At 40.8% G+C, this 11,136-nt stretch overlaps 1 protein-coding gene across 1 annotated transcript in view; it reads left to right on the top strand.

Moving 5' to 3' along the window:
• Positions 1–3: 3 nt before the first annotated feature.
• The window catches only part of TUBGCP4 (tubulin gamma complex component 4), a 35,465-nt gene continuing 24,332 nt past the window's right edge, over positions 4–11,136 (top strand). Inside the window, exons 1-5 of the mRNA XM_060618783.3 lie at positions 4–292; positions 6,121–6,249; positions 9,038–9,160; positions 9,526–9,579; positions 10,624–10,680. Of these exons, the coding sequence (XP_060474766.1) occupies positions 215–292; positions 6,121–6,249; positions 9,038–9,160; positions 9,526–9,579; positions 10,624–10,680 (441 nt within the window). The 5' untranslated portion in view covers positions 4–214. The remainder of the gene's footprint in view (positions 293–6,120; positions 6,250–9,037; positions 9,161–9,525; positions 9,580–10,623; positions 10,681–11,136) is intronic.

Below are 11,136 nucleotides of genomic sequence, written 5' to 3'. Positions count from 1 at the left end.
CGAGCGCGGCACACTTCCGGGACGCGGCGTGCCTATCCCGTACCCTTTCCCTTCCACTCTTCCCGCAGTTGTCCTGCCACTTGGGATTCAGGACGAACAGCCTGTCCCAGGGGCCTGGGCGCTTGCACAGAACGCAGCATTCGCCTCCGTGGTCCTCTGGAGGGGCGCTGCAGGAGGGGGCGACGGATAGAAGGACTCGAGATCCGCCGCGGGAATGATCCACGAACTACTCTTGGCTCTGAGCGGATACCCAGGGTCCATTTTCACGTGGAACAAGCGGAGTGGCCTCCAGGTACGGTCGGACTCAGAGAGCGGGAACTCGCGAGCGCATAATGGGTGTACCCAAGCCAATGCCCGGGGGAGGAGTTTGCGAGGGCGGGGGGTGGAGCTTGCAGAGGCTGAGGCGATTCGGAGGCGTGTCCCTAGACTGGTAATGGGGGAAGTGCGGGAGGGGGCCTTTGCGCGCGGTACTGCTTCTGGAGAGGGCTGGGCCCAGGCTGGCGGATGGAAGGCCGGTGCCGGAGGGCCCCGCCTTCGGGACGGAGCTCGCGACCGGGCCTAAGGTTGAGGTGTCTGAGCGCGTGTTGCTGGGGAACTGGATGTAAGGCGAGTTTCACCCATTTTCACGCACCCATTTGCAGTGCTTTAAAGTGAGTTTTGAAAGCTCGTCCAAATACGTAGCGCCTAACATAGTAAGAGGTCAGCTACTTTTGTTGTCTGAAAAATGAATGAGAGTGTTTCCCTCATTACTCCTTTCGCTGGAAATTTCTCCACTAGGAGAATTTGGAAGGGAGGCTTTCACGTAACCAGAAATGTTTAAGGAGGAAGGGCTAGGTACTGTATGCATTATCTCATTCAATCTGCAGGATCACCTATCTCCATTTCACAGATCAACTTCCTGTATCTGGTAGCTAGTAATTAGCAAGCTTGGTCTTGAACCTCAGGCCTGCTTGGCTATGGTGTCTGAACCACTCTTTTCTGCTTTTTTTTTTATTATCCAGTCCTCTCAATAACTTAGTAACTTAGGTATTGTTAGCCCTTATTTACAAAAAAGCAAATTGAAGCTCAGAGAACTTGTGGCGGCTAGTCCTGGTAATGGCAAGATTTGAGTCTAACTGTCATATCACAGTCATGCCTATTCCAAACCAAGCAACAGATTCTGAACTATGGAGAACAAAGTGATAGTTACCAGAGGGAAGAGAAGTGGGGAGATGGGCTAAATAGGTGATGGGGATTATGGAGTGCCCTTGTGATGAGCACTGGGTGTCCTTATATTGTACACCTGAAACTAGTATTACACTTTATGTTAACTAACTGGAATTTAAATAAAAACTTTAAGAAAAAGTCATGCCTATTCCTATAAGAATTGCCAGTATAGGCTGCAGAAGAGCAGAAAAATTACATTCCTCTATAAAACCTATACATCAGATTCCTCTTGTTATTTATTTTCCCCTATAAAACTAACAATGGCAGGCATAAAGGAAGAAACTGTATAGGAAGTATTTGTGGGTGCTTGACTGAAGTAAAAAGATAAAGTATAGGAAGGATAGTTGCCTTCCTTTCTTTTTTATAAAAAAGTCTCAAGTCTCCATTTTCCTTATAAAAAAATTTTTTTTTAATACTTATTATTTATTTTTGAGAGAGAGAGCGAGAGAGAGTGGGGAGGGTCAGAGAGAGAGGGAGACACAAAATCTGAAGCAGGCTCCAGGCTCTGAGCTGTCAGCACAGAGCTCGATGCGGGGCTCAAACTCATGAACCGTAGGTAAGAGCCTGAGCTGAAGTCGGATGCTTAACAGATTGAGCCACCCAGGTGCCCCTGGATATTTTCCTTCTTAAGGTGTCAGCTTCAAAGTCACCCCAGAAAAATGTTCTCTGACCATCTCTTTAAGTATCCTCCCTAAGGCATAAGTGCCATTATTCTCCCTTACAACAACTTATTTCCCTTATAGGACTTATCACAGTTTATATTAGTTTTTACCTGTGTATAGTCTTTCTCCCACATAGGTTGCCCATAGCAGCGAAGACTACAGTGGTTTTCTTCATCTATGTAGCCAGCACAGTATCTGCCACTTGGTAGGTGTTCAGATATTTGTGGAAGAAAAGAAGACTACTAAAAACAGAAAATATTGATACATTCTGCAGTGTTTTCACATTTGAATAAAGGGAAAAATTGTCATGAATGCCTAATGTTGACAAAATTCATTTTATTGTAATACTGAATATGCGTACACCTTAACCTAAGTATAAGCTCAACTTTATTTGAGTGTAAACTCAATTTGTTGCTCTTAAAAAAAAACCTGTAAAACCAAATATTTTTACAAAGTAAACAAAACTACCAAATGGATGCACTCAAAATGACGTTAATCTAATGCACGGTTTCTCAGCCTGGTTTCTTTCTCATTGTTGACATTTCGGGCTGGATAATTCTTTGTTGGGGGTTGTGTCCTGCCTGTGCATTATAGGGTGTTAAGCAGCATTCATGGCCTCCACCCACTAGATGCCAGTAGTACCCCTTGAGTTGTAGCAATAAAAAATATCTGCAGATATTTACCAAATGGGGAAAAATTGCCTCTGAGAACCAGTGATCTAATGTGACATAACTATTGTTGTGCTGAAACTAAATCCCCAACATTGAGTTTAATAATAGTATGACAGCTGCAGATGTGGCTGCATATTCTGTTTTGACTTCAGTAAGTCTAGTACGGAGAATGCCTGTTCATGTAAGTAGGTTGCACCAGATGGTACCAATAAATTCAAGGTATTGTTTGCTGTTTCAGAATAATTAGACCTTGAACTTTTGTAAAACTCTGCCACCAAAGCACTGCTTAGAATTCCAGTTTTAATGGGAGCATCACTTGATAACTGGGTAGATCTGTGTTAATAATAAAAAATTACTGGGGCACCTGGATGGATCAGTTGGTTAAGCGTCTGACTTCGGCTCAGGTCATGATATTGCGGTCTGTGAGTTCACTGTGAGTTTGAGCTCCTCATCAGGCTCTGTGCTGACAACTCCGAGCCTGGAGCCTGCCTCAAGTTCTGTGTCTCCCTCTCTCTCTGCTCCTCCCCCACTCATGCTGTGTCTCTCTCTCTCTCTCTCAAAAATAAAAATAAACATAAAAATATTTTTTAAAAAGTAATAATAAAAAATTGCTTATGTGTATCAAGCACTTGCTATGTGCATGGCTTTACATGCATTAACATTTAACCTTCACAATTGTTATCTCCATGTTATGGGTATGAAAACTGAGGCACAGGCAGGTATTATAACTTGCCTAAGATTTCAAGCAAGTTATGAGGCAACTCATGGTGACTTCTTTTTTTTTTTTTTTCCTAAAGGCACAGGCAAGGCTTTACTGGGGGCTATAGATCCAGCCTGAAGGGACACATAGCACTAACAGAATAGTTAGGCTGGCCTCCCAAAGACATTGTAAATTTTTTTTAATTTTTTTTTTTTTTTTTTTTTTTGAGAGAGAGACAGAGTGAGAGCAGGGGAGGAGCAGAGAGAGAGGAAGACACAGAATCTGAAACAAGCTCAGGACTCTGAGCTGTCAGCACAGAGCCTGATGTGGGGCTCAAACTCACAAACCTTGAGATCATGACCTGAACCCAAGTAGGGCACTTAGCTGACTGAGCCACCCAGGCACCCTCCAAAGACAGATTCTTAAGCATTTAAGTCATGTTACCTCATAAGTTATTAACTGGAAGATATGGTTAGCAGTGATATTAAAATCTGTGTTAAGTGGATTCCTAAACAAATTATTGTGGATTCAGTAACAGAAAAATTCTTCTTTGCCTATTTATTACTGCTTTTATTGTTATGTACAGATGGCATCCACGGGCGCACCTGGCTGGCTCAGTTAGAAGAGCATGTTACCCTTGATCTCGGGGTTGTTACTTAGAGCCCCACATGGGGTATAGAGATTACCTAAATAAATAAAACTTTAAAAAAAGATGGCATCCACAGAATACAGTACTCGCAATATAAATATGCAGTATGTTAAGTTCTTTGGGGATAGTAACTACTTCTGATTTTGTTCCCTATTTAAACTAGATATGTTAACACTGTGCCTTTGATAAGTATGTGTTCATTAAAAGTTGGTTGAAGCTCCAGGGAAGATACACAATGGCCAATAAACAAATGAAAAGATTATCAATATAGCTGATCATTAGGGAAATGAAAATCAAAAGCACAATGAGATACTACTTCTTATCCATTAGAATGACTTTTATCAAAAAAACAAAATAGCAAGCGTTGGTGAGGTTGTGGAGAAATTAGAACCCTTGTATATTACTGGTGGGAATGTAAAATGGTTCAGGCCTGTGGAAGACGATGTGGTAACTCCTCAAAAAAATTAAACACAGAGTTACCAGATGATCCAACAACAATTTCACTTCTAGGTATACACTCAGAAGAAGTTAAAGAAGGGACTTAAACAAATATTTGTATACCCATGTTTATAGTATTAGTATTCACAATAGCCAAGGTAAAAATACAAGGGTAAAAGCAACTCACATGTCCCTTGACAGATGATTTGGATAAACAAAATGTGGCACAAACATACAGTGCAATATTTTTCGGTCTTAAAAAGGAAGGAAAAAAAAAAAAAGGAAGGAAATTCTCTTACATGCTACAACATGGATGAAACTTGGAGACACTATGCTAAGTGAAAAAGCCAGTAATAAAAAGACAGATATTCTATTTCCAATCTTTGAAAGTACTTAGATTAGTCAGAAGTATAGAAACAAGAAATAGAAGGGTGGTTGCAAGGGGTGGGGAAGGGGGAGAAATAATGGCTACAGAGTTTCAGTTTGGGAAAGTTAACTGGGGGTGGATGGTGGTGATAGATGCACAAGGTGTAAATAAATGCACTTAATGCCACAAAACTGTACATCTAAAGATGGCTAAAATGGTAAGTTTTATGGTATGGATATTTCACAGTTTGTGAAAAATTGGGGTTGAGAGGTGCCTGGGTGTCTCAGTTAAGCATCCAACTCTTGATTTCGTCTCAGATCATGATCTCACTGTTGTTGACATTGAGCCTTGCGTCAGGCTCTATGCTGACAGGGCAGAGCCTGCTTGGGATTCTCTGTCTCCTCTCTCTGCTCCTGCCCCACTCACATTCTCTCTCTCCTCTCAAAATAAAGAAGTAAACTTAAAAAAAAATGGGTTGAATAAATTCATTCTCCTACAACTTTTTTTTCTATTTTTGAAATGCTGTGAAACTTTATATAGCATAGTAGGTTATATTATGGCCTTTAATTAAAAATACCCAGTGAAATGAAATACCAAATATAAGTGAAAATATGAACACTACCTTTATATGTCCAGTTATGAGTTTTATAGATTTATGAGTTTATAGATTATAGCATGTTACATTAATTTTACATTTTAATTGAAATGAAAATAAAATTTAAAATTTTATAGAGAGGGATACCTGGGTGGCTCAGTCGGTTATGTGTCTGACTTCAGCTCAGGTCATGATCTCACAATTCATGAGTTCAAGTCCTGCATCAGGCTCTGTGCTGATAGCTCTCAGCCTGGAGCCTGCTTCGGATTCTGTCTCCCTCTCTTTCTCTGCCCCTTCCCTGCTCATCCTCTGCCTCTCCCTCTCAAAAATAAGTAAACATTAAAAAGAATTAAAAAAAATTTATAGAGAATTTGCAGATCTTAAGAATATGAGAAACCCCTGAAGTCTGCAGATCCCAATTTGAGCAGTATCACTGGAGACCATTGAAATCACGTCCAAAACTCCAAATCCTGATAGGCCATGCCTAGAAGATTGCATGAGAAACAGGTAATAGTAGCTGCTGGTGGGGAGGTTGACCTGAGCCCAAATCAAGAATTGGACACTTTAACCAACTGAGCCACCCAAGTGCCCCGACTGACTTATTTGTAATGTACAACATTTGATAGTGTTTGAATTCTTTACCATGTGTTACTACCTATTTCAGTCAACAACTAATTAGGTCAGGTTGGGGAACAACACCTTTGTAGCAGTTTGGAATTTACCAAGCTTAAATGGGCATCTTGAGAAGGGAAATAAAAAGTAGTATTAAGTATTTGAAGCACCTCAAAGATAGGCAGGCATCAATGTTTTTAGACTGTTCCTCTTCCTGCAGGTGTCACAGGACTTCCCATTTCTCCATCCCAGTGAAACCAGCGTCCTGAATCGACTCTGCCGGCTGGGCACAGACTATATTCGCTTCACCGAGTTCATTGAACAGTACACGGGCCATGTGCAGCAGCAGGTAGGCTGCTGTTGTCAGGGAATGGACACCTCCAGAGGTCAGGAGCTATGTCAAGTTTTCAGTGAATCCAAACTTTGATGTGAAATAAGTCTCAAGATGTTATGAATGTCTCATCATTGGAATTATTCAAGTGAGGGCTAGGTAACTAGCTCAAACAAGGGAGAAAATATACACAGGGACCAATTTAGGCAGATTAGTATAAGAGGAAATATGCTTTGCCTGTGTTTTAGGAGACCTGAATTAAATCAGTTTGAGCTGGACCAGAGTTCCAGTTCCAGAGGTGAGATCATAAAGCATCATTTCAGATCTGTTTCCTCTTTTGCTTCTAACTACCTTAGTCGCACGGAGGCGATCAACTAAAATCTTTGTTTCACTTTTGTCATTTGTAAATAAAAGAGTTAAATCAGAGAAGGTGCTTGGCACATAGCAAGCACTTAATATATATTACCCATTAATTGGTGGGTTAATTGTAATTAATGGTGTAGAGGTCAAGGATTTGTGTCCTGCTCTATCACTGACTGGCCATAGTCTGCCTGGCAGTAACCTAATGCTCAGAAACTAGAGCTCAGTTACTTACCTATCAAATAGGGATAATAGTGCCTATCTCATAGTGTCAGAAAAAATGAATAAGGTAATTCATGCAAAGTGTTAGCACTCATATTTTTTTAAGGAGAGATTTTAAAGTTCTCCTTTGTTTTTAACTGTCTGTAATTCTGTCCGTGGTAAGTAAAAAGATTGCTGAATTGTATGACTCATTCAGTGACGACTATTTCCCACTTAAAACCATGATTCTGGTTGAGGAGGAAGGCAGGGACTTCTAGAAAGGAAAAGGAAAGTTTCCTGAAATAAGGTCAGTACCCTCTGTTATATAAGTTGGTTGTCAGGCCTTTGGTGGCCATCTGTAGGGCACAGGAGTTGGAGAATAATGCCTTGTATTTTCATCTCTGGGACAGGGATTCTGATTCTCTCAAATTGGTTTTTGCAAACATAAGCTAAATGTGAGGTGAAAATCTAATCAATGCTATAAAATCAATATTAAAGAGGGCACATGAATTATCAGAGTTGGAACCTATACACACACACACGCACACACATTATGAAAAGGCCTCATTTTAATTTTTTGTATATAACATTTAATAGAAAAAAAAATCTGCCCTGTATTCGTGTGACTATATGGATTTTATATAATATGTGAATTCTTACTTTCCTGAATTCTAAAGATAGCTGTAGTGCCTCTTTTTTTGGAACAGTAAAAAGCATACTTAATTTCTCTTTCATTTAGTGATAAATGAAGACATTCAGTTCTCTGGAATGCCATAAGATCAAAATAAAATTGGCTACTTGTAAGCCAATCTGTTCCATTTCATCCCATGCCCATGCTGGTCTTATTATAGCTGTGAACCTTTATCTTCAGGAACTGCTAGTATCCTTTGTGGCATCCCCTGACTACACTGTGCCTTTTAACCCCTGAGTCCAAGCTTCCTACCCCATTTGTTGTGGAATTCTGCTATTGTGTCTACGTCACCAGAGCCTGATCACCCAAATCAGTATGCAGCCAGAGAGGCCAATCATCGTGGTCTCTAGTCCACTCCCTCTGCAGTTGCCCCGGTAAAACTACAAGAGGCTCTTAGAAAAAACTGCAGGTTTCCTGAAAGACGAGCCATGTTTGTAAATTGGCTCTTAGTGAGAGTCTTATCACTCCCCATGTTGACTATCAGATTCATGCTCCTGATGAATTACCAGGCCAGGCAGGAGAAGGGATTTTAGAAGGAGGATTGAGGTGATTTTATTTATTCACTAAATATTTACCTTGTGTTCAAAGAACTGTGCTAGGAGCTGAAATACAAAGATGAATAAAGTGTGGGTCCTGCCTTCATGAAGTTCTTGGTCATGAGAGGAGGGCATATAAACAAAAGAACAATTCAGGCACTACATAGAGATGTTATGAAATCAACAAAGAGGGAGCGATTCGTTTCCTAGGGAGAGTTAGGAAGGGCTTTGAGAGAAGAGATGCTTGAGTTGGGTCCTGTAGGAAGAGTAGGCATTTGTCACAAAGATGAGTACAAGGTTATAAGTGGAACACATCCACATTCGTGGGGGTGAGAAATAGAAGCAAGGCACATTTGGTGAGCTGTGGGTAGTTTGGAAATGAGAATGTGAAGTTGGAAGCAGTAAAAGATAATTTTAGAGAGAGAGTTTAGGGCCCGAATGTAGAAATCATTGTATGCCACGTAGGGGAGTGGAGATGTTATTCTGGGGCAATGGGAAGCCACCAAAGGGATTTCAGCTGGAAGTGATAAGGTTAGTTGTAGAAAACCTTCACTGACAATATGAGGTTCTTTTTTTTTTTTTTTTTAACATTTATTTTTTGAGAGAGACATAGCATGAGCTGGAGAGGGGCAGAGAAAGAGGGAGTCACAGATTCCAAAGCAGGTTCCAGGCTCTGAGCTGTCAGCACAGAGCCTGATGTGGGGCTCAAACCCACAAACTGTGATATCATGACCTGAGCTGAAGTTGGACATTTAACCGACTGAGCTACCCAGGTGCCCCAATATGAGGTTCTACCTGGTTGTTTGTAACATGTAGGATGCTTGGGAAATTAAAATGTTATCACATCTTAAAAGGTCAGAACTCAAAATCGGCCTCTCTAGTCAGGCTTTCCTCTCACCGAAGCACTGCTTTGATGTGGAATTATTTAAGCAAAAACAATAATACTATTAAGGTATAATGTCTTCCTCAGGTTTTAGAGTCTGAGCTGTGAGGTTTAATTCTCTTTGTTTGATTTCAGGATCACCATCCATCTCAGCAGGGCCAAGGTGGGTTACATGGAATCTACCTAAGGGCGTTCTGCACAGGACTGGATTCAGTTTTGCAGCCTTATCGCCAAGCACTGCTTGATTTGGAACAAGAGGTGAGAGAGGAGATTTGGGAACAACGTCTCTGGGACAGCAGATTAGGGCACATTCCTGAATTTGAAATACCCTTGGATGTGGTCAGATAGCTAAGAGAGAGCTGTTTTCTTCGTGGCTAGGGGGTAGGGTGTACTCTGTGATTGCCCAAGCCGTGATCAAAGTGGTGTGCAGATCATGGCAAAGGTATCAGAGCCCCTGTTTTTTTCTCACCTGAAAAATCAGAATTAATAATCCATAAACTATCAATTCTCCATAGCCTAAAATTAACACTGAGCCTATTCTCAGATTCCCATCTAGTTTTCAGAGATCAAATAGACTCGAGATGTCTCATATGGAGCCTTAATCACAGTGTTTTTTGTTGCAGTTCCTGGCTGACCCCCATCTGTCCATATCACATGTCAATTACTCTTTGGATCAGGTATGCTGTCCAAATAACAAAATGCCGGGGCGCCTGGGTGGCTTGGTCGGTTAAGTGTCCGACTCCGGCTCAGGTCATGATCTCACGGTCCGTGAGTTCGAGCCCCGCATCGGGCTCTGTGCTGACGGCTCAGAGCCTGGAGCCTGTTTCAGATTCTGTGTCTCCCTCTCTCTCTGCCCCTCCCCTGTTCATTCTCTGTCTCTCTCTGTCTCAAAAATAAATAAATGTTAAAAAAACCAAAAAACAAACAAATAACAAAATGCCTTGAAATCTGTTGATATTGTTAGAATAATCTAACTTACAGGGTTCATGGCTGGCTCATTCAGTGGAACATGTGACTCTTGATCTTGGGGTTGTGAGTGTGAGCCCCATATTGGGCAGAGGGATTACTTAACCATAAAAAAATCTTAAAGAAAAAATGAGGAATTAAAAAAATAATCTAACTTGGGGCTCCTGGGTAGCTCAGTCAGTTAAACATCCAGCTCTTGGTTTTGGCTCAGGTCATGATCTCACGGTTTGTGAGTTTGAGCCCTGTATCGGGCTCTGTGCTGACAATGCAGAGCCTGTTTGGGATTCTCTCTCTCTCTCTCTCTCTCTCTCTCTCTCTCTCTCTCTCTCTGCCCCTCCCCTGCTCTCTCTCTGTCTCTCTCTCAAAAATAGATAAATAAAAACTTAAAAAAAAAAATCTAACTTAAGACATTAAGACATTCCTTCTGGATTCAGAGCTACGCATTTTATATGTTGTATGCTTTCCTAGATCAGAGCTGTTTGGAAAGCTCCAAATTTAGTTAAAATCTAATATCTGATATTAACACTCTGTGTTGACTTCAATATTAACAATTATGTTAGCCTCAGAAATAGAAACTGCTTCTATCTGCCATTCTCCCTTTGCAGCCAACCCCCATATCAGCTTGCCCTCAGATACTGAATCTTGGCTGTTCTGTGCTATTGCCATCTTTATGTGATGTGGGACTATTTAGAAACAAAAGCGTTTCCTGAGCCAGTTCTCATTAATTATTCTCCTAATTATTCTCCACTTTGCAGTTCCAGCTCCTTTTCCCCTCTGTCATGGTTGTGGTAGAACAAATTAAAAGTCAAAAGGTAAGAACTTTCCTTTTTTATCTTTGCTGTGGGAAGTGCCAGGGATATAGTCATAATTAATTTCACCTTACATTCTTTTTTGAAGACCATAATCTTTAGTAATTTTTATTTATTCATTGTTTTTTTTTTTAATAACGTCTGCTTGGGTATCATGCTAAATGCAAAAAATAAGCTGTCGCTCTGCCCTTAAGCACCTCCTGATCCAGAGGGTGAGGGTGATGTTAATAGATGTACCCTGGTAAGAGGATTCTGTCTGGTAAGAGAAAAATGCTAGGGGTGATATTTGAAAGTGAGAGCATTTTGCATTAAGGATTTGGGATTGTTGGATATGGATCTTAAGAAGCAGAAAGTTAATCTTCAGAAAGAATAATACATTTAGGTTAGGGTGCTAATTCTTTTCTAAGAATTAGATCATTGGGTAAAACCCAGATGTTTCTTTTATTAAATACGCCTATT

Source organism: Panthera onca, chromosome B3 (genome assembly GCF_046562875.1).
Source record: "Panthera onca isolate mPanOnc1 chromosome B3, mPanOnc1 haplotype 2, whole genome shotgun sequence".
NCBI lineage: Eukaryota > Metazoa > Chordata > Mammalia > Carnivora > Felidae > Panthera > Panthera onca.
The sequence above is the reverse complement of the archived record's forward strand: the minus strand, read 5'-3'. Positions and strand labels throughout refer to the sequence as shown.